This window comes from Madurella fahalii, assembly GCF_045866475.1.
Source record: "Madurella fahalii IFM 68171 DNA, scaffold_2, whole genome shotgun sequence".
Classification (NCBI taxonomy): domain Eukaryota; kingdom Fungi; phylum Ascomycota; class Sordariomycetes; order Sordariales; genus Madurella; species Madurella fahalii.
The window spans coordinates 8,674,666-8,701,204 of NW_027263972.1; the positions used below are offsets into that span (position 1 = coordinate 8,674,666).

The window sequence follows — 26,539 nt, forward strand, 5'->3', positions numbered from 1 at the left end:
ACCCTAACCCGCACCATACATTTCGGTCTTTGTGTCTCTCAGGTTCTCTCTTGTTATTTCTTGCCCGGCCGGAAACGACAAATAGATATAGCAGCCAGAGTAGCTCTCTTCGTAACGCCCTTGATTCCCGAGACTACCACGGCGTTTACGTCGGGTAGTATTCTGGTTGTCTTTCAGTTTTACTTGTCCGTATGAAAGGGCCCGAGCCAGGGACTTGGGAAAGGGGGACGTCCCATCGTGTGTAACACTTTGATTCGTCGCTACAGCGTGTTCGTTATGCATGATGGTTCAACCACGACACCTTTTCGGGATTCCAATCTCTCGCTCCGCAGGAGGTCCGTTGCTCTTCCGCATATCGGCGGATTCACCGCAACTCGGCTGCGGTTCTTCCTAACACACCGCAGCAATGAGTCACTTAGTTGGGATAAATGTGTTCGGGTGGACCTCACGCAGCTGCAACCGGGCCCTCACCATGATTGCGGCAACAGGGGGATACACAAGATCAAGCTCAGGTTAGGCGAGACCGTAACATAAAATCACATGTTTCGAGCGAACAAAAACACCTGTTTTCCCATTCAAAGACGGCTAAGTATACGGTAACATCCCAACACATTGTAACGCCTAAGATGGTATGTGGGACCACCCAAAGCTGGTATGTACAGACACTGGTAACTGCGTTAAGCATCGGCGTATTTGTCCTTGTGGATCGCGATTGCCCTGGGAGTCGATTGTCAGTCTTCAGGCAATTATTTAATTTAAACCTGTGCGTGGATCAACCTACCGGCCACTGGGGTCGGTCTGCTTCGACCACTTGGGAGTCCACCTCATGACCGTTGAGGCGCAAGACGGCGGGAAGTGCTCGTCGAACATCAGGCGGTACCAGTAGCTATCACCCAGTCAGCTTCCCGAAACGAAATCTGGGACTTGAGCTCAACCTACGCCTCCTTGGTGTCGGGGATATCGTCGCCCCATTCGGGCTTGGGGTTCTTCATCATCTCGTCAGTGACTTGCAGTTCTGCGTTGTCTTTGAGAGCATCGATCCATCCGTAGCCGACGCCGTCCGAGAACTGCTCCTTTTGCCGCCAGAGAATCTTCTCGGGCAGGTAGGGCTGGGCACCAGGCTCGTCCGAGGTGTCGAATGCCTTCCGGAGAATGTACTTCTCGATCCGCTCGTTGGTGATCATCTTCTCCTTGGGATCGATGTTCATGGAGAGCTCGAGAAACTATCGGAGCCGTTAGTTCGGCGATGACTGCGCATTCTCGCTTCACTCACCTCCTTGTCCAGGAAGGGTACGCGGGCCTCAAGACCCCAGGCAGAAGTCGACTTGTTGGCGCGAAGGCAATCGGCCAGGTGCAAGTTCTTCACCCTGCGGACGCACTCTTCGTGGAATGCAGCCTTGTCAGGGGCTCCGTGGAAGTACAGATAGCCGCCAAAGATCTCGTCGCTACCCTCACCGCTGAGAACCATCTTGATACCCATCGCCTTGATCTTACGTGAGAGCAAGTACATGGGCGTCGAGGCGCGGATGGTGGTCACATCGTACGTCTCGAGATGGTAAATCACATCTGAGAGTGCGTTGAGGCCATCGTCAATAGTGAAGGTCATGACGTGATGCTTGGTGCCAAGGAACTTTGCAACCTCCAGAGCCGCCTTGTTGTCGGGTGATCCCGGCAGGCCAATCGAGAACGAGTTGAGCTGCGGGAGGAAAGTCATGGTCGACAGCTTGTTTTCATCGTCGATGCCGACCAATCCTTCGCCCTTGTCCGGATCACCCTGCTCATCGACCGTACCGTTGGCGTCCTCAGCCAGCTTCTTCAACCTTAGGGTCTCCCGCTGGGCGATAGATGCGACCAGGCTCGAATCGAGGCCACCCGAGAGTAGGACACCATAGGGAACCTCAGCCATGAGGCGTTTCCTAACTGACTTCTCGAGCGTCTCACGCAGGAGCTTCAGATCGAGGGGCGCCTCGGGGATCCGTGAGCCCTCCCACCATGTCGGCTGGAAGTACCTGGTCCGCTCGCCAGTCGCGCTGTCGTAGATGTGTCCAGGCGGGAAGGACTCGATCTTGTCGCAGACGGGGTGCAAGCACTTGAGCTCCGAGGCAAAGTAGACGGCGCCAGGCTGCTGTGATGACCAGCCCTGGTAAAAGGTCGTGATGCCGATGGGGTCGCGGGCGGCTATCGTGCGGTCCAACTTCTTGTCGTAGAGGACAAATGAGAACATGCCGTCGAGGTACTTTGGCGCATCGAGGCCGTATTCCATGTACTAGCCAATGGTTAGAACCGAAACCCGCAACCCTTCCCCTCCCGCGCACACTTACCAGAGGAATAATAACCTCGCAGTCCGAGGTGGTCTTGAAGTGGTAGGGCTGCTTCAAGCTCTTTCGGATAAGACGGTGGTTGTAGATCTCGCCATTGACGGCGAGGACAATGCTCTCATCGGCATTGGTGAGTGGCTGAGCTCCGCTCTCTGCTTTTGGGTGAGAAGTTGCCTTCGAGGCCAGATACACAGAGTGAGACCCACCAACGCCGACGATGCTGAGCCGTTCATGGCACAGAACTGCGACGTTGTCAGTTTATGGTTCTTTCGGTGTTGTAGGGATTGGTTTGGGGCCCAGGATTGGATCCGTACTCGTGTTGTGAGAAGTGACGCTGCCGCCTGTGCTCAGAGTGTTAGCGACACAAAAATGTCCATCTCGTATGACTCAGGGGAGTGGCAACGTACTCCAATCAGGTCCCCTATGTCGGATTCTGCCAGATAAGCGAGTCAATTGGGCCGTCCCAATTCAGATCCAGGGATCAATTTGGAGGCACGTACGCCTTCGAGAGCTTGAGGGCAGTTGGCTTGAACTTGGCGACGTCCGGGTGACTGTTTTTTGCGATGTTAGCCGCGCGCTGCAAAATTGTCTGGCGCGATAGACTGATAAGAGAGGTCGCGATAGCGGGGCACCAATGGCTGCCCCTCCATTTCATCCCACGGACAGGAACAAAAGCTGCGGCAGCGTAACATATGGGGCGACTGACCTGTGACAGGCGAAGATGCCACACATTTTGTATCTCGGTTCTGTTGATCGTTCTTGGAGGCAATGTATCGATGGGACCTGAGAGGGAGCTGCGGCGCTGGAGAGCGGAGCCTATCACCAAGATCAGCGAAGAGACGAGGTGTCTTTATACTTAGCTCTGGCTGGCCCGACTGGCTGCAGCCGTCGAGACGAGGATTTGGGCGTAGGCGCGGGTATCTGTCGACAACAGCGGGATGTCACAGACGGCCGAGTGGGATGCGATGGGCAAGAATGTGTGTGTAAGGGGAAAAAAGAGAGAGAAGAGTCACACGTCTCGGAAAATTGTGTGGTGAGTCCAAATTCGGCCGAGTCGATATGCTCCGTGTCTCGCCCCCCCTAGATTGCCGCGGATTTTAGAGGGTCCAGGTCACAGAACAAGGCCTCCCCAGTCATGACTAGTTTACAATTGTCAATCAATATAGGCCTAGTTGGCCCGCCGAGTTGCAAAGAGAGCTCCAGCGGAGCGTACCCGAAGTCACCGTTTCAAGCCGATGTCGGGCCCACCGCTGATTGGTGTATCAGTGAGCTTTCGGTTCCGCCCCGTCCATTACCTAAACCGGGCTGATAAGGAGATCTGGGCGAGGCTCGCGCTCAGCCGGACAGCCCGCGACCTGAGTCCACGTGAGGTGCTACTTGCGTGGGAACGACGCTGCAAGGAGTGCATGAGAACCTAATTGATCATTCGCGGCACGACATCGCTAACTCCCCGTCCACTAGCTTCCTAATGTCAACCCACTTACCCCCAGCTTTCGTGGTGGGGGTCACGCCAATCGATGAACCTCGAGGTTGCCGCCAGGGGGGGTCGAACAACCTGGAGGAAAATGTGCGCATCAGCACCACTGCACTGAGAGGCGCAGGTCACGGGGTAGATCCCATTTGATTTTATGTTCCGAAAAGCGCCAACGCTGCGAGGTTATCCGCTGGAGCTGCCCGCCGCGTCAACCCCCGTCGAATAAGCCGTTCATCCCATTGCGAACTGTTCCAACCCCACCCAGAAACCCATCATTCTGCAGCTCGCCGTGGGAAATCATCCGAATGAATCGTGCCGTCAAACTCCATATGCTGTGCCACCGACCGCCATTTGGTATCCCTAAACTCCGTAATCCGATTCCTAGTTCCTGTTCCGCCATCTAGACATTGAGCTCCGGAGCCGTACGATGCTCCTACGGCGCGGCATTCTCGCGCACGATCTGCTTGACCCGTCTCTCATACTGGGCGCGATCTCTCTTGTACATGTTGTACGCTTCTGCCTGTGCCGGTGACTCCGGGTTGGGATCATTGAGGAGGTCCTGTACGCCGAGAAGGATCTGCTTGATCGTGATGGCCGGCTTCCATGCCTCCTCCTCGTTCAGGATGGAGAGGCAGACGGTGCCAGATGGATAGACATTGGGATGGAAGAGCGGGGGCACGAATTTGCCTGCATGGAGAGCCGCATGTTAGTCGTGTGACCGTGCCGATCGAGAGGCGCACTGAGGGGGGTCGATCCAACTTACACTTGGGGGGCTTCGTTGGATACTCTACGCAGGCAGATGAGCAGTTAGCTAACGTTCACTGAACCGCCTCTCTGTTAGGCTGCTGGGCGTACCATCGGGAAACGTCACGGTGAGCTTAAACAAGCCGCCTTCCCAGATTGTCTTCTCCTTGCCGGGAATACCACATTCCCAGACCTTCAGATCGAGCACACCCTGGGCGTTCTTTTGAGGCTTGGCATAGAAGCCGAAGGGGTGGTCCTTCCGCCACTGCTTCCTAGAGCGCGACAGTCAAGTTAGCATGGGCATCAGAGGAAGAGAGGCTGGTGGTGGCGGGCAGCAGGCAACAGGCAGCAGGCGTACCGTTCCTCCTGTAGACGATTCTGGCACAGCGACATGGTGCTTGTGCTACCGAGTGTCGATCGAATTGAGCTATCTATGAAGCCGCCTACGATAAGACGGTGATTAGGGTCTCCACGTTGGTCGCGGGAATCAACTGGCGCCGAGGACGTGGGGAAGGAGGGTGGTTCGGAGCTGGTCGCGGGAGGGAGCTGTGACAGGAGCGATTGCACAAAAAAAGTTCCGTCCCACTTTTAGAGTGGGTCTACTATGTTTGTACTTCCGTAGCGCAGGTCTAAAGTAAGGCTACCCGCAGGTAACCTTTGAATCGTAAATCGTTAATATACACTAGGAAATGAATTCTTTCTACAGTGTTCTACTCTACCTTAGTCACCTAATGAAAACACTAAACCAACAAAACGATTGAGACAAATGGGCGTCTTTGCACCATGTCTTATTAAAAACCTTAGTTTCAACCACAATGGATACCTCCGTACAGCCCGCTTGGATCATGACAGTCTAATACCCTAACCCCCAAACCAACCCCCCAAGTAGCCCCCCATCCCATCCAACAATCACGAGCCAGGTAACCCAACTCCGGATACACCATAGAACGGATAAACATCCCATGAAAACGTGAAAATCTACTCAAACTTCCCACTGCCAAATAACCCCCCTACAGCTTTCACTCTCCCCTCCGCACCGCGCCATTTCCTCTCCTCCCTACGCCTCTCCTTCTCCGCCACCGCTGCGCGCCGCTCATTCTCCCGCGCGAGGTAGCTCACGCCGGAGCGTTTGCAGGCCGTCTTCTTGATCTTCATGTTCTCTTCAGTTCGAGCCGTCGAGGTGTTGGAGGTCATTGAAGAGGACGAAGAGGTGGAGAGGAGGGAGTTTGTGGTTGCGCGGCGGAGGAGGGCGGGGACTTTGAACGTCCCGCTGCTGCTGTTGGTAGAGGTGGTAGCAAAGGCGAGTTTGTTGGCAGAGGTGGTGGTTGAGGACATGGTGGAGACATTGCGTTTGAGGTTGATGCGGTCGACGATATTGTGGTTTCGGCGCGGGTTGCAGTTTTCCTTATTGCTGCTGCTGCTGCTGCTACTGTTGCCGCTGTGTAATGATTGGGGACGGATATCATCCTCGTCCTCGTCCTCGCTGGAGGAGGTTGCCTCGGTGGCGGGGATAACAGAGGAGTTGAGCGGCTCTTCGAGGAGATTGGACAACGACTCGCGGATTTCGCCTAGGCTAGATGGCTTCTTGCCCTCTTTGATGGTGCGCCGGGGGTTGCGAGTGGTCGCCTGGATTAGCTGGCTGGCGGGGATCGTAACACCGCCGGCAACAGAAGTAGATGACTGCGAGTCCTGGCGTTCGACGGCTGGCGGCGGTGCAAAGATAAAGTCCATCTCGTCGTCGCTGCCCCGGTCCTCTATGGTCCGGAGGAACGCCTGATTGCGCGGGTTCTCGGCCACCTTGCTGATACGCTCGTCCGCGAATAGAGCGCGCTGCATCTTGGCAAACTGCCGACGCTTCATGCGGCGGCGCGCCTCGCCGCCGTCGTCGGAGTCCGAGAGATCATCCCAGTTGCCGGCACGTTTGCGGCGGAGCATACCCGTTGTGATGTCGTGGAAGAGCTTTTCGACTTCCTTCTCATCCGAGGCGCGTTCGCGGTCGCTGTTGGTTGTTAGTTTGGGGGATTAGAAAAAAGAGGGCAATGGTAGACTTACGCGTAGAATGCAGCCAGCTTCCTTTCGTCAATTTCGTTGTTCTTCGTCTCATCGTCAATCATCTCCTTAACCGAGTGATCGTCATCATCGCTGCTGTCTTCGCCGTCTGCGCCGCCAAGTCCGGCATATTCGTCCTCCGACTCCTCGGCCTGCTCCTCGATCATCTCGCGGGCTTTGCTCTTCTTCTTGTCGAACGCCTCCTTTCGTTTCTTCTCCTTTAGCGCGGCCTCCTTCATGGCGGTGAAAGCGTTGCTGGAAACGGTACCGAAGCCGAACTCGTCTGTCTCCAGCTCCTCTATCACGTCGCCCTCGCCATCGGGGGCAGCACGGCGTGTGGGCGATGCGGGAACGATATCAGCTCTGCGCCTCAATTTGCCGGTCCTCCGCACCAGGGGCGACTCGTTTTGGTCTGCGACGGCTTGGCTCTGGCCCGCCGGGACCGTTGCGACAGTCGAAATAGGGGCGTCGACGAAGCGCTGACGAAGAGGCGAGAAATTCCGGAAGCCGCCGTCCTGTGTCGGCTCGATAAGCTCTGACATTTGTGTGGCATTCTGATTCTCTTCGAGGAAGGTGTCGAAACCATGCATTTGAGACTGCGAGAAGTGAAGTTGGACGGCTTGGGTCTCAGGATCCTGGGTTTCCCGTCTCGCCGACGGCTGGCTGTCGAGAATCATGTCCTCTGCCGCCTCCTGAGCAGTCTGCGAAAAGTTCGAACCCGGGAATGCGGTCACATCAAAGGTGGGCCGCGGCTGTGACGGGGAGTCTGTAGGGCCGGTTCCCATCTGGCTATCGTCCATGGTACCGGCGAAGATCTGGGTGAGGCCGAGGCCGGCAGGGCCGGCGACGGGAAGGCCAGGAATGAAGGTCTTGGTGGCTGACCGCAGGACAGATGTTGGGACACTGGGGGAATCGGCATTGTTGACTGACGGCGATTTGGGGTAGTTCGCCTTTGGCCGGGGGGTAGCTTTGACAAGGGGTTCCGCATCGTCCTCATCGTCAGAGAGGATAGTGACCTGTTTCCTCGGCATACGTCGGGCTTGCTTTGGGTTGGGCAGCTTATCTTCATCCGACTCGCCGTCGCTAGCTTGCTTCTCAGCGTCGTCGGCCTCGGACTCCTCAGTGCTCTCGGCAGCCTCATCGAACATGCCGTCAGCAGGGTCAGCTTCTCCATCATCCTCGCCTTCACCCTCCTCCTCAGACCCAGACAACTCAAACTCGGCAACTTCTTGCTCCTCATTCCCCTCTTCATATTCCTCATCATCGCTATCATCCCACGCCAACGGATCATCCTCTCCAGCCTCCCTCCTCGCCTTGCGATCCTTCTTGGCCGCTTCGCGCTCCTTGCGCATGATCTCCTCGGCCTCTTTCCTCGCTTTTGCCACGATATCTTCGACCTGCTGCATTTCCTTCTCTCGTTCCTCAGCCGTCTGGACGTGGATGCCTTTGGCGCGGAGCATCTCCAGATGTCTGTCCCTCTCCAGCTTCGCCTGGGCCCGAGCGCGTTGCAAGAGGTTCGCCTGCAGCTCGCCGACCGTCATGGCCGGCTGCTGCTGCTTCTTTTGCTTGCCTGCAGGAGCGGAAGCCTTCTTGTCAGGGTCGTCTAGGTGCGCAAGCTTGCGGAGGATTTGGAGGGACCGGGGCTCCTTGGCTTGTTTGAGGGGCACCCGCTCGAAGATGGCATCGATCTTGCTCTTGTTGGCGCGCTGAACTTGGAGATCGTCGTCATCGTCGTCTAGGGAGAAGGATACAGTGGCCGTGTTGGCTTGTAGGGTTGGGAGCTTGACGCGGAGGTTACGCTTCACGCGTGGGAGATCCGTTATGAACTGCTTTGGGTCGTCAAGGTCGGCTGCGGTTGCTTTGCCCTTGCCCTTGCCCTTGTCGAGTCTCTTGCGAGCGGCGGCTGCTTCGAACGCTTCTTCCAGGGTGACAAGATCCTCGTCCTCCTCAGGCGCGGACTCAGCCGCTACCGGGACACTGTCGGCGGCAATCGCATCTTTTCCAACCGGCGGGAGCGAACTGGGTGGGGTCTCGGCATCCTTCATCTCAGCATCACTCTGGTGGACTGACCCAGGCGTCGGGGCACGGCTCGAGCTTGCCGGTGCGGGCTTCTCAGCTGACGCCGCTGACCCCTCGGGCTTGAAGTTGAAGCGTTCGAACAAGGTGGCCTTTGTGATCTTTTTCTTGACCTTTGCTTCATGAGCTAGTTGCAGACTCCGGCTTAACCGCTGCGTCTCGCGGTTCATCTCCTCAAGAGCCTTCTTGCTAGCCTTGCGGGCTGGGCGCGTTGCCCCCGCCTCTTGTGTGAGCTTCCGGCCGCCCTCATCGTCTGTGATATTTTCGTCGTCATCATCATCCACGATGTCATCATCATGGTAGCCAGCTGCTTTTAGGCGCGCGGCTTTCTTGCGAGCTTCTTCAGCCTCCCTGGCCAACCGCTCCTGGCGTTTCTTGGCGACGAGGGCGAGGAACCGGGGATTCTTGGTTAATGCGGCCGGGCTGGTTTGTGCATTCTCTGCAGACGGCGAGCGAGGTTTGGATGGCGAGACAGAGAGCCCAGGAGATGCTGGTGCGTTCTTCTCCGGGGAGATGAAAAGACCCGGTGAAGAAGCTGCTTCCTGTGGCATTGGCTCGGGCGTCGAACTGCGCTGGCGGCGGGCTACGACCTTCCTGGGACGAGTTACGGCTACTTCATCGTCATCCTCGTCGCCGCTGTCATTTTGATCGGCGGCTGAGGGAGAACCGCCACCGTTCCTCCCGTGTGAGCTGCTTCGCGCGACGGCCGCGTTGTCGTCGGCCTCGGACTCTGATTCTTGCTCTACGTTACCCCGTACTTGCATTCTAGAGGCAATTTTCCCGCGTGGCCGGAGGATCTCGTCATCTTCGGAGCTGCTGTCCGAAAGGGCAGCAAAGGGGTTCTGGGTGGTTATGCGCGTCGGGGTGGGCGTCGCGCTGCGAGAACGACGCGGCGCTGGAGACAAAGAAAGTATTGAGGCCATTGCGGCTGCTAATTGAGGGCTTTTGATCTAGAAATTGTTATATTTAGTGCTCTCCTAAGAACCTATCCTCAGAAGTCTAGAAGAGGGTGGGCGGATGGGGGGGTCGGGGGTTAAGTGATGAGGTTGGTATGGTGCCAGGGGTGAGTGATGATTGATATTAGTGGAGACGACGCGCCGACAAACGCGTTCGCGTCGGTGTAAGTCGTGGAGAGCCCCACCAAGCCTTACAGTTGAGGTTGGCTTGGCGGCACAACCGCGCGACGCCCCTGTTCCGTGGCACCTGAACCGCCCACACACCGTTTGATACTAGATGCCCATAAATTGTACGCTGGCCGCCTAGACGCTGGGATATAACTGCGCATCCAACGAGAAACAGTAATGAAGCTCCGTCCTCACGAGGGCTTCTCGGGTATCGCTCGTAAAATTACAGTACAAAAGCCCTCTCTCCAAGCCACGCAGAATCATGTCCCCAAGTTCGACGCCAGATGTGCCCGCCGCCCCCTTTTGTGAGTCCACCCAAAGTATACAGGGCACGTTGCGAGCGAAAGTCGTCCAAGAAATGCCAGTGCCGATGCAATGCCCCAGTATAAACAATCCAATCGCCGCCGCCCAGTTGATATAAACGCCGTCCCCCGAGCCCCCAAACAACTCCCCCGGAAATAGATTAATCGCTTCGTTAAATCCCCCTGCTGTGTCAGCCAACCGCCAGGCACGAGTCCAGAACCCCGTTGAGAAAGTCACCATCTCCCGGGTCGGCACCTTCCCACCACATATCGCTGTCAATGTCCATCTGGTCGCCGTGGTCGACTCCGTTGGGCAGTGGCTCGGCTTCTTTCCCGGTCCCATTTACTCCGCCCATCGCCACATCTTCGTCCTCCTCGACCACTCTTTCTCGGCCGTCCACATAAGTATAATCGTCCCAGTTCTCCAGCTCGCCTTCTCGGTAGCCGTAGATCACCGACTTGATGATTACGGGGAAGTTGGCCAACCCGCAGTCGCCCATCTCGAGCGCAAGCCGGAGATCTGCCATGCCCAGCGGGCCACGCTCGCTGGCGGCTTTAGCTTCGACGGGCAGCAGCCCGGTCTTATCGCGTGTAACCTCTCCTCGCTGGAACGCTTCCTCTTCCCTCCGCAGCTGCCGCCGGTACCTGTGTGTTTGGATCCAGTTACTGCTGGGGCCGAAACCGGCGTTGCCAGAATCCCCCGGCCCATTGCTTCTGGTGCGGCTGAATACAGACGTCATAAACTCCTTGACGAATGTCTCGGTCGCTATCGACATGAACTGCGCGGCATCCGGTGCGTGACCGGATGCGAGGCCCGCCTCGTAGCAGAAGGGCAGCATCCGCGCCTCGATGTTGCTAACGTCGGGGAACTCGCCCGACTCCACGGCCAATGGTTGCGCGAAGCGCTTCCGTATCTCAAGATCAAAGTCTGGTTGCGCAGGTTAGCCAGATGCTCGGCGCAGGGGTTGGTGGTGGACATGCTCATTCGGCTCAGCCCGCCCGCACTCGCCGGTACCTCGGTCGTCTTGGCGGGCTTCATCCGGCCAGGGTCTGTGAACAGACTGGCCATGGATTCGTACGGGTCAAACTGTCAAAGATCAGCATGAGCACAACAGAAGCCCGATGCGCCCTCGACTCACGTCGTTGTGGACAAGGTCCTTGATCCGCCTCCTATCCCGCGCCGGGAGCTGCATGACTTCTCCCTTTAACCTCCGTTCGGTCGCATCGCCCGATACGGGTTTGCTCCCGGCCGTCGTCGACGGCTTGTCATTGGCGCTGACCCAGGGCGCAAGGCCCTGGTCGGGCATCTCACGCGTGACATTGCCGTATATGGCCGCGATGAGCTGGTTGTGGAGGTGTTCCTTGTAGCCATCCGAGGACGCGAGTATGGGTTCGATGCGCTCGCTGAACTCGGCCTGGTTAAGACGGCCTGGGAATAGCATTAGCACTGCTGCCCAATTGGGCTATTGCACGGTTGTCATGGCGTGCACGTACCGATTAGAAAGTTGGTTATGGATTCTTTGTATGTGGACCATTGTTCTGCGCCAATGCTGGCTTTCAGCTTGGTGTAGATGGGCTCGAGATCGACACGAGCGGGTATAAGCTGGCTGGTCTTGGGGGCTTTATGTATTGAAGGCACCGACACATTGATCGACTTGTTGGAGAGGATGGGTGTCGAGAGGCTGATGGATGGCCGGCTCAGGGCGGCGGGGTTGATGTCGACCATGGTGCGGACTCGCGATATTGGCCGAGGGCGGGCACGGCAGGTGATGCGGGATGCGGTCGGCGAGAGCGCGAACGTCAGGCGTTGGGACAGTCGCGCGCGGATGCAGCACAATCGCGATGCCGACCCGCATTGAATTGTGCATCAAAATATAGCCCGGGCTCATGCGATCACCATTCTTGATTCAAATCGATGGACCGGGCATGGTGGCGCTGCCAAACTGGATGATGTTATCGTCGGCCGTATAAACTGAGGTGGTCGGTCTTGGGTTTCGGCCGTTGTTGAATTTTGCGGAGCCCCCCCAGCGGCAGCGGGCGGTAACGTTAGCAACGCCTGAATGAAGCTTGACTGCAGGGCGGGTACCGCGGGGTACCTGTGTGCACACTGAAGTCAGGTGAACATCGAGGTACCGGGGCGCCCTGAGAATCCAGCCCTGTGCCTGTCCCTGGACCGCAGGGCATTCTCTTGGCGCTCTTTTACACTTCGATGCCGCCGTCGCGTCGCGTCGCCCCTCCCAAGGCGCCCCCAGAGAGTTCGGCAACATCATGCAATAAGCGTTTGCAAAGCGCAGATAGAACCGAAATCCTCACGGCAGGCCCGAGCAGTCAGATCTAGGCACCATGCAGCCATGGCGCAGCGGAATCGAATCTCGAATGCCATCGACAGTCTGATCACGCACTTGGTGCCCAGCGATCCAAACGACGACGAACAAGCAGCCCAGGAGAGACATGATGCCTGCTTCGAGCTGGTTCGGTCCATTTTCGAGCGGTGAGCACCGCTCCCCACATGTGCACAACAGAACCAGCCACTGACGCTCCTATTCCAGCCCTAACTCTCCGGCAATCTCGTCCGACGTAAACCATGCTTCCGATCTCATCAAGAGGAGGCTCATCCAGAGCAATCCGAGCCAGGCGCTGCGCTTCTCAAACCTCTACACACGGCTTCTTTCGCTGCCCGTCCTCAACCAAAAGTGGGCAATCCTTTATCTGCTCTACCAGCTCTCCGACTCGCCAGATCCGAACGAGCCCCCGCCCTTGAGCCCTGTACGACAGCCTCAGCAACCGCAGCAACCGCAGCAACCGCAGCAACCGCAACAACCGCCACAGCAGCCACAGCAGCCGCCTCAACGAGGCCCGCCTAAGCCGGCCGAGAAAGAGAGACCGCTCAGAGCATCATCAGCCGTTCAGGCACAAGACGAAGAGGTGTTCAACGACGCTTTTGCCCCGGGGGGTCTCAAGAAGCTGCCCACTGGAAAGCAGAAGCGCAGCCTGGCCGAGACACCATCCTCAGAAACAGCCGAGAGTTCGCCCAAGAAGGCCGCAAGGGATGTCTCGTTGAAGTCTCAACTGCTAGCCGACGACGCCAGCGAGTTTGAGCCTTCCGAAATGGGCCTTTTGAGAGATTTACCCTTCACCCTCCAAGGACTCTCTTCCACGACGCTGCCCTTTACCAAGGATACGATCCTGAAGCTACCGTCTACTCTACCATCCCCCATAGTATCCCTCTTACATAATCTAGCCGAACCTTCTCTACTGTACAAAGGACTTGCGTCTTTTGTCAAGTCACCCGCAAAGGGCCTACTAGGCCAGAGTCTGCGCGCCGCCATCAGCAATGAACTCCGGTCATATCTTACTCTCGTGGCCACGCTCGAAGGGCAGATCCGACGGGCACTCTCTGCTGTCAATGAATCCGCGTCCCGTGGCGGCATCGGCAAGGCTGGCGTGACCTTGAAGCGCTGTGTGGTGTGGACCCGCGAGGCGACCATGGGGTTGCGGCTCATGTCCCTGATCGCAGAGGAGAGCAACAGCAAGCTGGGGGGACAGCTGATTAGCATGATCCACGGCTTTTCTATCTCCCACGGAGACCCGGTCGTCGCAGCGTTTGCGGAGCGGCTACTTGGAGACGTGACACGGCCGTTCTACGACATCCTGCGACGCTGGATCTACGACGGAGAGTTGTCAGACCCGCACCTGGAATTCTTCGTGAGAGAGCAGAGCCTCAGCGACGAAGACCGGGAGAAAAGCAAGGCCAAAGGCCACGCCAGCGTGTGGAACTCCAAGTACGAGCTTGTCGAGGCCATGGTACCGAGCATCATCACGGCCGATTTCGCGCAGAAAGTGTTCTTGATCGGGAAGTCACTGAACTTCATCCGCCACAGCTGTGGTGATAGCCAATGGGTTGACGCCTATAGCAAGACATCGTCCAAGGAGCTCAGGTACGGCGACACGGCGACTCTTGAGAAATGGATCGACGAAGCGTACAAGACGACAATGCAACGCCTGATGCAGCTCATGAGCACTCGGTTCCACGTATTTGACCACCTGCAAGCGCTGAAGAACTACATCCTCCTCGGCCAAGGCGACTTTATCGCGCTTCTTATGGAGTCCCTCGCGGCTAACTTGGACCGCCCGGCCGGCGCGCAGTACCGCCACACGCTGACCGCCCAACTGGAGCATGCCATCAGGGGCTCAAACGCTCAGTACGACAGCGACGAAGTCCTCAGGAGATTAGACGCACGCATGCTGCAGCTCAGCCACGGCGACCTGGGATGGGACTGCTTCACGCTCGAGTACAAGATCGACGCCCCGGTCGACGTGGTGGTCACCGAGTGGGGCAATAGACAGTACCTCAAGGTGTTCAACTTTCTCTGGCGCATCAAGCGCGTCGAATTCGCCCTCGCCTCCACCTGGCGCAAGTGCATGACGGGCTCGCGGGGCGTGCTTCAGACGTCGGACGAGAAGGTCCTCCAGCTATGGAAGAGCACCCGCGGCGTGCTCGCCGAGATGGTGCACTTTGTCGGCCAGCTGCAGTACTACATCCTGTTTGAGGTGATCGAGAGCAGCTGGACCGAGCTGCAAAAGAACATCCGCAAGGACGACTGCACCCTCGACGACCTCATCACCGCCCACACCAAATACCTCACCTCTATCACCCACAAGGGTCTCCTTGGCGCCCGGCGGAGGCAGTATCACGACTCGCTGAAGGAGTCCGGGCGCGACCCCGCCGAGGCCGAGGACCGTAACTCGTACATGGTCCAGCTCGGCGAGCTGCTGCGGACCATGCTCTTCTTCCGCGACTGTGTCGACGGGCTGTACAGCTGGTCGCTGTCGGACTTTACCCGTCGCCAGGAGGCCGACGCGGTGGGGCTGATGCGGCGGCACAAGGGACATAACAAGCTGTCTGGGGATTTTGGCGGCGGCGGCGGCGGCGGCGGCGGCAGTGGTGATGATCCGTTCGCCAGTAGCGCCGCCGGCGAGGAAGGCCTTCACTCCGAGTTACCGGCGCTGCAGGAACGACTCCGACAGCTCGGCACGAGCTTCCGAACCCGGCTGCAGATCTTGCTGGGCGATCTGGCCTACCAGCCGGATGTGGATATGCGGTTCCTGGGGGTCTCGATGAACTTTAACGATGTGTATCAGCCGGTGAGGAGGAAGGCGAAGGTCCAGCAGCAAGCTCAGTCGCAACAGGGACAGGGGCAGGGGCAGGGGCAAACACAGGCGCAAGTGCAAGCGCAGGGAGCGGCGGCGGCAGCTAATACGTCCCGGGCATAGAGAGTCGGGGACAAGAGGCAGACGACGCCACCTGGCACACCGGCGAAGTGCGCGAGGATATCTTCCGAAGATGGGTAGCGGTGTTGTTTTGTCTTGAGTTGTATTGGTATCGACCATGATGGTGGTTATGGATGATAGTGTGGCCATGATTTTCGAATTATCGTCATCCGATTGAGGATTATGGGATTATGATGCCTTACGCCATACAAGGTAGTTGAGGTGTTCAGGAGGCTGGCTGCACTTATCATGGGGAGAGGATGTGAGCATAGTTCTGATCATCTGCTGGCCCCTTAGGTATCAAATGACCATGGTCAACCAATGCATCATAGGTCATTCATATTCATTGCTTTTGTTTCCCCGCCATGCCCATGCAACCTGTTTTATTTTTGTCCGTCGTCCAGTTTATCCTTCCATCAGTTCGTCTCTAACACCCCCCCCCCCCCCCTTCTTTTTTTTTTTGTCCTCGTCCCTTTTCCAATCCATTCCTCTCTTCGCCAAAACCCTAACCCAAGCCAGGCCCCCTAGCCACTCGACCGGCCCATGTACAACGCCCGCAGCGCTAAAGCCACTCAACACCCCAAGTCCGCTCCCCAGCACGGAACGGTACCACCTCGACCCCTTCATCCTTCAACGACTCCTCGACCGTCGCCGCACCCCGTGTAACACGAATTTTCTGTGTCGCGGGCGCGACGCCATAAAACTTCCGCCCGTACTCGGACAGGAAACCACGCAGGACCGATTCATCCTTACCGTCGGCCAGGGAAGCTTCGGGAATGTCCCCTCTCTGGAGGGCTTCTTCTAGGGCGGTGAGGACCTGAGTAGTTGAGATTAGTGGGTTAGTTGGGGGTCTGCATAAAAAAGCGGCCGTGTCTAAGGGGCTCGGAAAATGTGAAGGAAAATGAAAGTCGTACGTAGCCTAAGGCGTAGGGCTGGGTGAAGACGCCCGCGGCGGTGTTGCCTTTGCCCTTTTTGGCGGTTATGTCGTGGGCTGAGACGGATTTAGTGTTTAGTTTGAGTGGGATAAGAAGGGCACAGAGGGGACAGGGACGTACGGGCGCTGTCGGTGCCGAGGAAGAACTTGCCGTTGCTGGTGACGACGGCGTTGAGGAGGGCGCGGCGGTCCTCGGGTGACTTGGCCGATGGCTTGCAGTAGTGGTGCTGGGTGGCGGTTAGTATGAGCGTGAGATTGGGAAAAGAAAGAACGGCAGGACGTACCACGTTAGCGGACCAGTCATCGACTAGCAGGGAAAGGTGATGAGCGGTCTTTGTGGTCAGCACCATCGCGACCCTCAGATACAAGGGGGTTTGGGCCACCTACGATGGTGCCGACGACATTGTCGCCACACGACCTCACGGCCTCAACGGCATCCGCAGTGGTGCAGTGCTCGAGGACAATCTTCAGCCCCGGATACTTGTCGACGAGACTCTTGAGCACAGGGATGAATCTCGCCTCAGCGTTCATGACGGTCACACCGTCAGCAGCACTGCTAGGCACCTCACCATGGAGGTTCAGCACGATCCCCTCGTCCTCCATCGCTTTGAGCACGTCGTGAAAGGGCTCAAACGAGACGACGCCCCACTGCGAGTTGGTGGTGGCTCCACGGGGGTAGGCCTGGAGAAGGTCGGTTAACTGGATCATGAGCACCCTTCTCAAGCACTCACCTTGACACCGGCAATCCCCGCCTCCTTGGCCTTGCGAATCTCGTCCGGAGTGATGCTCTCGTGCAAGTACAAGGACATGAGATAGTTCACACTGGGGTCGAGGGCTTGCAAGTGGCGCTTGTACTCAAGGGCCTCGGCAACCGACACGACGGGCCGGGGCGCTAGATTGGGCATGACAAAGACGGTGTCGATGCCGGCCTTGCGGATAGTAGGCGTCACCAGAGCCGAGATAGGGCCCGGGGCGTTGCGCAGATGCACGTGCATGTCGGCAGCTGCGGGGAGTATGTATGAGTCTTTTAGGGGCATGTTGGGCGGCGGTTAAGGGGGAGCGGCTTTGGTGGTATCCGGTTAGGTTATGTGTAACCGCGTCAGATAGACGGCTAGATGTTGAGAAAGTAGCTCGATACTAGAAGAGCAAAGTAGCTATCATCGAGGGGAGATTCTCTGTGGAGTTGAGATGGAGAGATGTCTTGGGCCTCTTGGCAGGGACTGGTTCGTACTGCATCCCAGGGTTAGGGTTGAGGGCAACAACCTCCAAGGTTCATCCTGCGTCTTCATTGTTTATCATGGCAACTCGAGTGAGCACGGTGTGCCTCGAATCGGCACAGGTCACGAGTTCTGAATGTTCGCGGAGAGTTTTGTGGTTCAAAGAACCCGATGCCTCAGACCCGGAAGGAACACGCCGAGGGACCCGGCTCACTTACAAATCAAACCCAGGAAATGACGTTCCTGGATTTCGATGCTTGTCTCATCACTCGTTCCTTTCCAAAGCACGGCACAATGTGACTACTCGGATAAACTGTGTTTATAGTGTCCATTGGCTGTATCTTCTGTATTCTCCAACTGTCCTGTATCGCATTGTCCGCCCAATCCCTCCTCTTCTCCACGCAACCGGAGCTCTCGGAAGCCGTTGAGCCATGGCCGACATCGAGCGCCGCCGGCAGGGCGACACCGACAGTTCGGCAGCTTCGACGACTGCGGCAGAGGATACGCCATTGCTCCACTCCGAGACCGCCAGCTCCTTAACCGCCCGAGATGCCTCGCCGGGAGCCGGGCCGAAGCCCGCAGACGCCTCTGGCCAGCCGCTCGGCTGGAAGAGGGCGACATGCATCGTCCTGAGCATGTGGGTGCTGATCTTCCTGCAAGGTGGGTTTGTTGGTGTTGCCCCCCAGTGTGCGGCCTCGCATGCCCAGCTCTGTCCCTAGTACTAATCTCATGTAGCGAGTAATATGAGCGGCATCTCGACGACTCAATCGACCATCGCTGCCGACTTGGATGCCTACGAGTCCGCCATGTGGTTCACCAGTGCCTACATGATCAGCGTGTCTTCAGTAGCGCCCCTTGCCGGCCGCCTGGCTATGATATTCTCACCTGCCACCATGGTCCTCCTGTCATCCACTTGTTTCTCCGTGGGAGCCGTCATTACGGCCGTGGCACCCACCTTTGCCGTGTTTATTCTCGGTAGGGTCTTGCTAGGGATCGGAAGCGGAGGCATCATGACACTGTGCATGATCCTAGTCATTTCACTTACATCCAAGAAGCGGAGAGGGTTATGGATCGGGCTGACTAACGCGGTATGTTGCATTACACGCTCTTCGAGACGCCCAGCAGCTAATGTGCTCAGGGGTTCACAATTGGCGTATCCGCAGGTGCCGTAGTGTTTGGTGCCCTGTTGCCTGTGCTTGGCTGGGTATGTACAAGTCCAGTCGACAATCATCTCCTTGCCTAACCGTGCACAGAGACTCCTCTTCGGCGCTCAAGCTCCAATGGCCGCTCTCGCTGGCTTAGGCGTCAGCCTTAGTATCCCAACAATGGCCACCCACGAGAATTTCAAGAACAAGACGACCTTGCAGAAGCTCGCCGGTGTTGATTATGCGGGTGCCGCCACGCTGGTACGTCGGCAATTGCTCAGCAAGAGACGCTGACACTAACACACTCAGACCATGACGATTGTCCTCTTCCTCTACGGTCTTTCAGGCACCATCCAGCCTCTGCCCATCGGGCTCTCCCTGGTGACCCTCGCCATATTCCTAACTGTCGAATCGTTCGCCCGCGACCCCGTCATTCCCATCCCAGTCCTCAAGTCCCGTGGTGTCTTGCTGTCTTGTATCTCCCAACTCGGCTTTATGGCTTCCCGCTGGACAGTTCTCTTCTACGCGCCCATCTTCGTCCTCGCCGTCCGCGGCCTCTCACCGGCCATTGCCGGCTCGGTCCTCATCCCCACGAACCTTGGCTTCGGCCTAGGCGGTCTGATTGTCGGAGCGATACACATCCGCCGCGCTGGATCTTTCTGGCTCCCTGCCCTGCTAACACTGTTGTTTTTCGCCGTCACTCTGTTCGCTCTCGCTTTCGTGAGTAACGCAGCTGCTTCAACCGGCCTCTACATTGCCGTCGTCTTCCTCAACGGGCTGTGCACCGGTGCGGCGCTTAATTACACCCTCGCCCACCTGCTGCATTTGTCGCACCCCGACATGCACTTCATCACAACGGGGTTGCTGTCCACCTTCCGTGGCTTTGCCGGCAGTTTCGGCACGGCCATTGGCGGGGGCATCTTTACGCGCACCCTGCGGGATGCCCTCACTGAAGGGTTCAGACGGCTCGATGGTGGCGAGGGGCTCGACAAGGCGCGTGAGAAGCTGATTAGCGTGTTGATCGGCAGCCCGGCTGCGGTTTTTCAAGACGGGGTTTTGAACGGGCCGGAGAGACAGGTGGCTGTGCTCGGATATGAGCGTGCCCTGGAGGTGTTGTACAAGTCGGCTACTGCGGTGTGTATTTTGGTGGTGCTTTTGCAGGCTGGGACGGGGTGGACAGCGCCGGCAAATGAGAGGGAGGATGATGATGAGTTTGAGGAGGCAATTGCTGAGCATGATGGGAGAATGGAAGCATAGCCTGGTGGTGCTGGATCGTGGGCTAGACATTCGAACAGTCAGGCGTCGAGAGGGACAAAAACATGGGTGTACAACTTGGATATTTCTATGGCATGTAGTATACTGCGAGGAAAATGTTGTATGTAGAATAGGGTGGTAGACGTGATGATTCAGATCAGAGCGAGTGCCGTTTACTTGTTGGACACCCTCCATAATACTCTCTCTCGCTCGATATGCCCTTCAGTCCCACCACTTCCACCACTCCCACCACTGTTTTCCACAACACCAAACACTTACCGCACTAGCAGTAGAAGATTCTAGTAAATGGTATAAAGGACGATATGTGGTTATGTGGGAGTAATGGAAGGCCAACAAATGCTCTTCCATCCGGTATGTCCTCACTGCCTAGCAACCGCCCGTTCCCCAAGAGGCGAAATGTTGGCGACCCGTTCCACAGTGTGCCATCTGGACCGCTGTGCTTCACCTGCCCTTGATATAGAAGTTCCGCATGACCTCCCACCGACCCCCCAAGTGGTCGATTGGTCAACGATCGCTTGGGAGGTCCCCGGAGCTCGTTTAGAACACCACTGTTCGAGCCCCGGGTCAAGCAGCCTAAGAAAAAAAAAAAAAAAAAAAAAAAAAAAAAGAAAAAAAGAAAAAGAAAAATTGCTTCAGAAGCAGCCTTCCTCACAGAGGGAGAGAGACCCCGCCCGCGTGAGGGTAAGGTGGTTTCGGTAGTAAAAATCTGAAAGGGTTTTTCGTAGCTGGCTAATGACCTCCATCGACCATGGAGGGAAATAGCCAGTGAGCTTTTTGTGTAGTTTTATTCCACTTGGAAAGTCCGTGAGGAAGTTGGCGATTTAAAAATGCATGGAGGTTATCAAAAGAATTTCTATTCAAGCAAGCTTGCCTATCCGCCCGCCGAAGGGTATCTATCAATCCCAGTAACAAAAAACAAAAACCCAAGCCCACAACACCTTTCTCCCACTGCAATGGACAGATATCTGCCACGGACCGCCAACACCAGACCTGATCGACCCGCTCGACGACTTCAACGCTGTAAAATGGACGTATCTAATTCCTGGTTTTCCCACGGCTCCCGATGCGCCTGCGCTTGCACCTGCGCCTGTTCCCCATGACACGATCCGCGCTGAGACTGTTTACCCTTAGACCCCAGCCCCAACAGCATCCCCTCGCCGCTTCTCCCTCCCTGTTCCGCACCACCACCACCACCACCAGTACCACCACCACATGCCCCGGAAGCCCTCTCAACATCACCCTCCCTCCCGCCGTCCCCGTTCCCCGCAGCCGCAGTGCCAACAACAGGATCCACCAAGCCCCTCGCGGCCGTCACACCGCCCAAGAACACCGGATACCCCCCAGCCACAACCATCAACGCCACCACCACGACAAACGACAGGCGCACCCCCCCGCCGTTCTGGATGATGGCGTACCCCACAAACGGCCAGGCCCCCGGCCCGGACCCGCCCATGGTCAACCACGCGGCGGCGCGCTTGGTGCGCTCGCCCTGCCCGCGCAGGCCCAGGCTGAAGACGAGCGGCCAGATGGGGCCCTCGCAGAAGAAGAAGAGGATGACGGGGATGGCGGCCAGGTTGGGGTTTGCGTTGCCGCCGCCCGGTCCCAGGGGGAGGACGACGACCAAGAGCGCGCAGAGGGTGGAGAGGGAGACGGAGAGGAGGAGGAGGGTGCGCGGCGCGGGGATGTACGCGGAAAGGGAATTGGGACGGCGAGAAGAAGAAGAAGAAGAAGAAGAAGAAGAGGAGGAGGAGGAGGAGGAGGAGGAGGAAAGGTAGGCGATGAGCGCGGCGAGGAAGCGCGATATGGCAAAGGCGGTGTGCGAAAGGAGGAGGTAGGAGGGGATGGATAAGGAGAGCGACCGGCCGGGCCCAGTGAAGGAGGTGAGGAGCTGGGAGAAGAAGAGGGACATGTTTTCCTGCGCGGCGACGTACGTCCACTGGGAGAGGACGGCGAGCAGGATCGCCCAGGTGCGGAGGGAGACTTTTCCGCCGGCCGCGGGGAGTTTTTGTTTGGGGTTGACGGGGAGGGCCGACGCTAGCGTGACGAGCTCGGCGTCGGACACCTCGGGGAGCGGCATGTAGTAGAAGAAGAGGGCGAGCAGGACCGAGAGGAGGGTGACGGCCAGGTAGGTCCATTGGACGTCGATGAGCGTGGTCGAGCCGACCGGGGTGGCGTCGGAGCGGTCGAGGCGGACGAAGAAGACACTGGTGGCTAGCAGCCCGCTGAGGACGCTCCCTACTGCTTGGACGGCTTGCGCGAGGAGGAGACGTGCGTCGGCGTACTCGGGCGGTCCGCACAGCGCGATAAACGGGTTGGCGGCTGTTTCGAGGACGGCGAGGCCGAACCCGACTACGAAAGTGCTCGCCAAGAAGCCGCCGTAGGCTGCCAGAACAGCGCTGGGCCAGAACATGATAGTTCCTATGCCGTAGATTAGTAGGCCTGTGATGAAGGTCGCTTTGAAGCCGCCGATGGATGGAACGCCGCTGCCGTCCTTTTTCTTCCGGGAGCGGTGATGCTCGTCGTGGCGGAGCAGCCACTCCCCCACCAAGAGCGGCCCCAAGAAGTAGCCGCCCCCAAAGTAGATGCTCGTGAGGCCCAGTGTCTGGGCGGCGGACATGTCGGCGACGTCGGCCACAACGTTGTTGAGGGTGTTGAGGAGGCCGTACGAGAAACCCCAGAGGAAGAAGAGGATGCTGACGACGGTGCAGTATTTGAACGACTCGAGCGCCGACGTCTTTAACATGCTTTTGGGCCGCTTCATGTTGACAAAACCGAAGTAGACGGACGTGGAATCGCGATGTCCCGGCATGAGCATGGAGGGGTTCCGTCTCATACTCGGATCGGTCGAAGGCCGGCTCACGGGCGCGCCGGACAAGAAGTCCCGGATGGATATCTCCTCCGACATCCTCCCGTCTGGCGGGGTGACATGTAACGCCGGCGGCTCGGCCGTGATCGTCATGTTAGTAGCGGGCTGGCTGTCATCGGTGGCGCTCGGCTTCGTCCGGTCGCTTGGGTATTGGCTAGCCCCGGTGCTGCTCCTGCACGTGCCGTCCGGGTCGATGATCATGGCTGGGAGAATCCGGATGATGAGCGGCTTGAGCGTCGGAATGCATGCGCAGATAATGCCCACATTGACCTCGACTGCCGACCACATCAACGACAGAGAGGCGTTCCACGAAAATTCAGAGCTCTGGCCAAACATTGCCATCCGATCCGAGGAGACGCTTATCGGGGCAGACTCGATCGCCTGCTGGAGGTAGTATATCCTAACGACGTCGACGATCGTCACAAAGATCCCCAGCGCAAAGGTCATAACCAGGATCGTCTTCTGCCTGGGGGGTAGCCGCATGCTCGTGAGGACCGGTATGGGGAGTGCCAAGATGGCAAGGTCCGTCGTGACGTTCACGGGGGCCGAGCAGATGAACTCGGTGAGAAGTGGGATGCACTGGATAGGGGCGACGTTGATGTCCCAAGCCGCGCTGATAGGCTTGCATTGGAAGATGTTCATAAAAGTAAGGATGGTACCAGCAACGTTGACAATTCCCAAGACGGCCCACGAAACCAAGCGCAAAATCTTCTGCGTGTTCTTGGCCAGGCGGAGGTAAAAGACGAGGATGGACGTCTTGGTTGCCATGAGCGCGGGATTCTATCGCCAAGTCAGACAGACGGCCAAAACAGCAAAACCTGGCGCAAACGTACATAGAGGATGGAAAAAACATATTCGCACATCCTCAGCCCGGCCCGGTCGCCAGGGTCGATGTCCTTGTCGTGTCGGCCCAGACCCCGCTTGGCTCCAAAGTCGATGGACAGACTCAAGAAAACGGCAAGGAACCAGGCCAAGAGCATGATGTAGTCGTCCCAGCCCGTCCTACGGAGAATCCCCATTCTCGAAACCATCCGAGCGGCTACAAACAGCGAAGACAGTGCCAGGGTCGCTGTCGCAACGGCAAATACCGCCGGCCCGCGGTCTGGAAAGCCAACATCCTGCGCTCCGGGGGACGACATGGTGGGCGTAGGGACTTTCGCTAGTCCCCGAGGTCGGCGATGGCGGTCCGACGGTGTTACTCGGTCCTATAGCTAGACGGTGTTGAATGTTGAACATGCCGCCATGTTTCGTCGCGTTGAAGCACACAGTTGGCGGCAAGAGGTTTGCAAGTTCGGGTTCCGGTGATTGTTGTGTCGACAGACCAATGCCATCTCGAGCCCGGGGCAGACATGCACAGCGGAGCGACGTCGAGGGAGACGAACAACACCAGAGACCGTGAACTGCTTATTACCACAAGGCTGTATTGGCCGTCTGATGTCGATACTTTCCGTCCGTCTCAATCTACTGTCAGATGAAACCGCCAGGAACGCCGTCTCGTAGCGTCATGACTCAAGAAAGTGGATGCCCCTGAATACGGGGCTTGGGTGGTGTGTGGGGTCTAACGGTTCTTCTCGAGCTCTCTCGACGATATGTATAACATATGGGGCAGAGATAAATAAAACTAAAAATAAAAATAAAAAATAAAAAGTAAAATAAAATAAAACCCTCAGTCACGACGAGAAGAGAAGAGAAGAGAAGAAGATGAAGCCCGGTTCGCAGGGCTCCCGGCGGATCCTCATGAACCCCAAGTCAATTCACCGCTTCAAGGATTCCGCCTGTAAGCAGCTAATTTCCAGTGGTGGGTAAAATGTAACCTCGAAGCTTTTTGAATGGACGAAGACGGGCGATATCAACTCGCTGGACCAGTGCGCGGGATTTTCGCTTACCTGCCGATGGCATGCAGTAAGCCTCGAGCAGTACTATCTTCTTAGGAGGGGAGTAGGAGACCAACCACGGCCGCCCTCTTCCCAGCCCTGCGGTGCGATGACATCGCCATCCTGTCGTGGACCAATCATGCATTGCGTCGATGCGGGCCCCGGGTGCCCGGCTAGAAGGGACTGCTTGGCGTCTGAGTTGCCTTGGCGCCGTAGCCGTGGCCTGACCGGATCCGTGGACATTTGGGACCGTGGTGATGTGTAGCCGCCACCGCCGGGTCAGAAAGGCGCCCGGAGGGTTGAAATGAGGCGCAATGAGGATCTAATCGGACATCTCCGAATCTGTTTGACCCGGCGGAACGGCACCCGGTTCAGAAGTTGAGCCCCTGTACCTAGCTAGCAATGTCGAATCGCCCTTGAGCCGCTGTCCACTGATTACTGCGCTGTGGTTGTGTGTACTGTAAAACCGGAGAACGCCCGCTGCATTATGGCAACGCTCTGTAGGCTAATCCACAGCTTCTCGTCCCTGCCGCTGCCAAGTAGTATTTCCCTCCGTCCCATAACTCACCAGACGCTGTGCTCACCATGCCTTTCCTTCATGCTCCTCCGTTCTCCTTGAACCGCTAGTATGTACCACGTCCATGGCCCCACTCCCCTGGCAACTCGGCAGCCGCCCTGTTATTTGGCATCTCCACGGCCGGTGGATAGCCGAAATATGGTAGCTCATGAGATTGCTGTATGTCGCCGGGATACGGTTTTATCGGCACCTCTGGCTGAGGCTCCGTTGGCAAGGCCACAGGTGCCGCCGGTACGTATGCCGGTGCGTATTCCGGACTCGAAAGCCGTCTTTTCCTCCGCCACCACCAAGCGATACCTATTATCAATGCCGCCAACACCACGACGGGTATTACCACGCCAATCGCCACCGTCGCGCCGGTTGAAAGACCAGGACCAGAGACGGGATCTGACGTAGTGGTGGGTGTAGTTACAGGGGAAGGCGTCGTCTCTGGCGGGGTCGTTGTCTCGAGCTGCGTCGTCGTCGGTTCTGCGAGGTCTGTCGCCTGGTGGACCATTCGTATGCCGTAAGCGTTGATGCCCCCTGGACTGCTAACAGTCCTAGCCACCACCGACGTTCTGTCATTGTTTGCCGACTCGGTGACCTGGATCACGGTCGCAGTCTGCGGGGCAATCCATGTGCATTGGAGTGACTCCCATACCCCTGAGAGCGATTCGGGATCTGGGACGCAGGACAGCGAGATATCACCGTGAGTGGGGCAACTAAACCAACACAGATGTCAGTATGTTCCAAAACGGTCTCGGTAAGTGAGTCATTGCGAAGACACCGTCTCAGAGGTGGCTCGATATCCCAAGGCGTTGCCCGATAATACATACCAGGTCACGGTCGTAATCGACGATACGCCCGTGGTATCATGGCACGCTGTCCAATACCCGCTTGGACACGCGATGCCTGGAGAATAGTAGAAATCCGTGGCGGCAGTAGGAAAGCCAGCTGGCAAACATGATGGCTGGTCACCGATCATAAACACCATCGACCCTGAAGGTAAGTAGATGCCGCTGCAACGGGTGTCGGTTGCTGTGAAAGTCGTCGTGAGCGGCACCAGCGGAAACGATGTAATGACCGGATCCGACTCCTGTCTTTTTGACGCCATGATGAAACTTTTGAGATGGTGTACACGATGGCTTTTCAGAAGAGATGAGATGGGTTTGGAGGAAATTTAGTTTTACTGCGTCAACCACAGCCTCAGAGGATGCATATGGGAACACCGAGTCGAATGGCCAATCGCCTTCCCGTGTCGGGTACGCTGGCTCTGCCGATCGATGTATTAATCTAATGTATTGATCTTCCATT

At 57.3% G+C, this 26,539-nt stretch overlaps 8 protein-coding genes across 8 annotated transcripts; 2 read left to right on the forward strand and 6 right to left on the reverse strand.

Moving 5' to 3' along the window:
* Nucleotides 1–677: 677 nt before the first annotated feature.
* Nucleotides 678–3,050, reverse strand: ASN1 (asparagine synthetase; the record flags this gene model as incomplete). Its single annotated transcript, XM_071060756.1, has 10 exons — nucleotides 678–717; nucleotides 782–886; nucleotides 940–1,223; nucleotides 1,274–2,266; nucleotides 2,322–2,470; nucleotides 2,525–2,560; nucleotides 2,633–2,659; nucleotides 2,726–2,751; nucleotides 2,819–2,869; nucleotides 3,025–3,050. The coding sequence occupies 10 exons, from the start codon at nucleotides 3,048–3,050 to the stop codon at nucleotides 678–680; spliced, it is 1,737 nt and encodes a 578-aa protein (XP_070916857.1).
* A 1,175-nt stretch (nucleotides 3,051–4,225) lies between these two features.
* Nucleotides 4,226–4,929, reverse strand: hus5 (SUMO conjugating enzyme Hus5; the record flags this gene model as incomplete). The annotated part of the gene is made up of 4 exons (XM_071060757.1): nucleotides 4,226–4,479; nucleotides 4,556–4,579; nucleotides 4,648–4,808; nucleotides 4,895–4,929. The coding sequence occupies 4 exons, from the start codon at nucleotides 4,927–4,929 to the stop codon at nucleotides 4,226–4,228; spliced, it is 474 nt and encodes a 157-aa protein (XP_070916858.1).
* A 585-nt stretch (nucleotides 4,930–5,514) lies between these two features.
* Nucleotides 5,515–9,584, reverse strand: MFIFM68171_05338 (uncharacterized protein; the record flags this gene model as incomplete). The annotated part of the gene is made up of 2 exons (XM_071060758.1): nucleotides 5,515–6,535; nucleotides 6,589–9,584. 2 exons carry the CDS (start codon nucleotides 9,582–9,584, stop codon nucleotides 5,515–5,517), a joined length of 4,017 nt encoding a protein of 1,338 aa, XP_070916859.1.
* Nucleotides 9,585–10,278: 694 nt separating this feature from the next.
* MFIFM68171_05339 (uncharacterized protein) lies at nucleotides 10,279–11,813 on the reverse strand (the record flags this gene model as incomplete). Its single annotated transcript, XM_071060759.1, has 4 exons — nucleotides 10,279–11,015; nucleotides 11,069–11,174; nucleotides 11,227–11,516; nucleotides 11,582–11,813. The coding sequence occupies 4 exons, from the start codon at nucleotides 11,811–11,813 to the stop codon at nucleotides 10,279–10,281; spliced, it is 1,365 nt and encodes a 454-aa protein (XP_070916860.1).
* Nucleotides 11,814–12,438: 625 nt separating this feature from the next.
* SPC98 (Microtubule-nucleating Tub4p (gamma-tubulin) complex component) lies at nucleotides 12,439–15,361 on the forward strand (the record flags this gene model as incomplete). Its single annotated transcript, XM_071060760.1, has 3 exons — nucleotides 12,439–12,578; nucleotides 12,637–12,853; nucleotides 12,920–15,361. The coding sequence occupies 3 exons, from the start codon at nucleotides 12,439–12,441 to the stop codon at nucleotides 15,359–15,361; spliced, it is 2,799 nt and encodes a 932-aa protein (XP_070916861.1).
* A 559-nt stretch (nucleotides 15,362–15,920) lies between these two features.
* On the reverse strand, nucleotides 15,921–17,329 carry URA4 (dihydroorotase; the record flags this gene model as incomplete). The annotated part of the gene is made up of 6 exons (XM_071060761.1): nucleotides 15,921–16,175; nucleotides 16,273–16,349; nucleotides 16,414–16,519; nucleotides 16,577–16,624; nucleotides 16,680–16,973; nucleotides 17,024–17,329. The coding sequence occupies 6 exons, from the start codon at nucleotides 17,327–17,329 to the stop codon at nucleotides 15,921–15,923; spliced, it is 1,086 nt and encodes a 361-aa protein (XP_070916862.1).
* A 611-nt stretch (nucleotides 17,330–17,940) lies between these two features.
* MFIFM68171_05342 (uncharacterized protein) lies at nucleotides 17,941–19,911 on the forward strand (the record flags this gene model as incomplete). Its single annotated transcript, XM_071060762.1, has 5 exons — nucleotides 17,941–18,169; nucleotides 18,245–18,597; nucleotides 18,648–18,713; nucleotides 18,763–18,915; nucleotides 18,964–19,911. The coding sequence occupies 5 exons, from the start codon at nucleotides 17,941–17,943 to the stop codon at nucleotides 19,909–19,911; spliced, it is 1,749 nt and encodes a 582-aa protein (XP_070916863.1).
* Nucleotides 19,912–20,941: 1,030 nt separating this feature from the next.
* MFIFM68171_05343 (uncharacterized protein) lies at nucleotides 20,942–23,934 on the reverse strand (the record flags this gene model as incomplete). Its single annotated transcript, XM_071060763.1, has 2 exons — nucleotides 20,942–23,575; nucleotides 23,629–23,934. The coding sequence occupies 2 exons, from the start codon at nucleotides 23,932–23,934 to the stop codon at nucleotides 20,942–20,944; spliced, it is 2,940 nt and encodes a 979-aa protein (XP_070916864.1).
* Nucleotides 23,935–26,539: the final 2,605 nt, after the last annotated feature.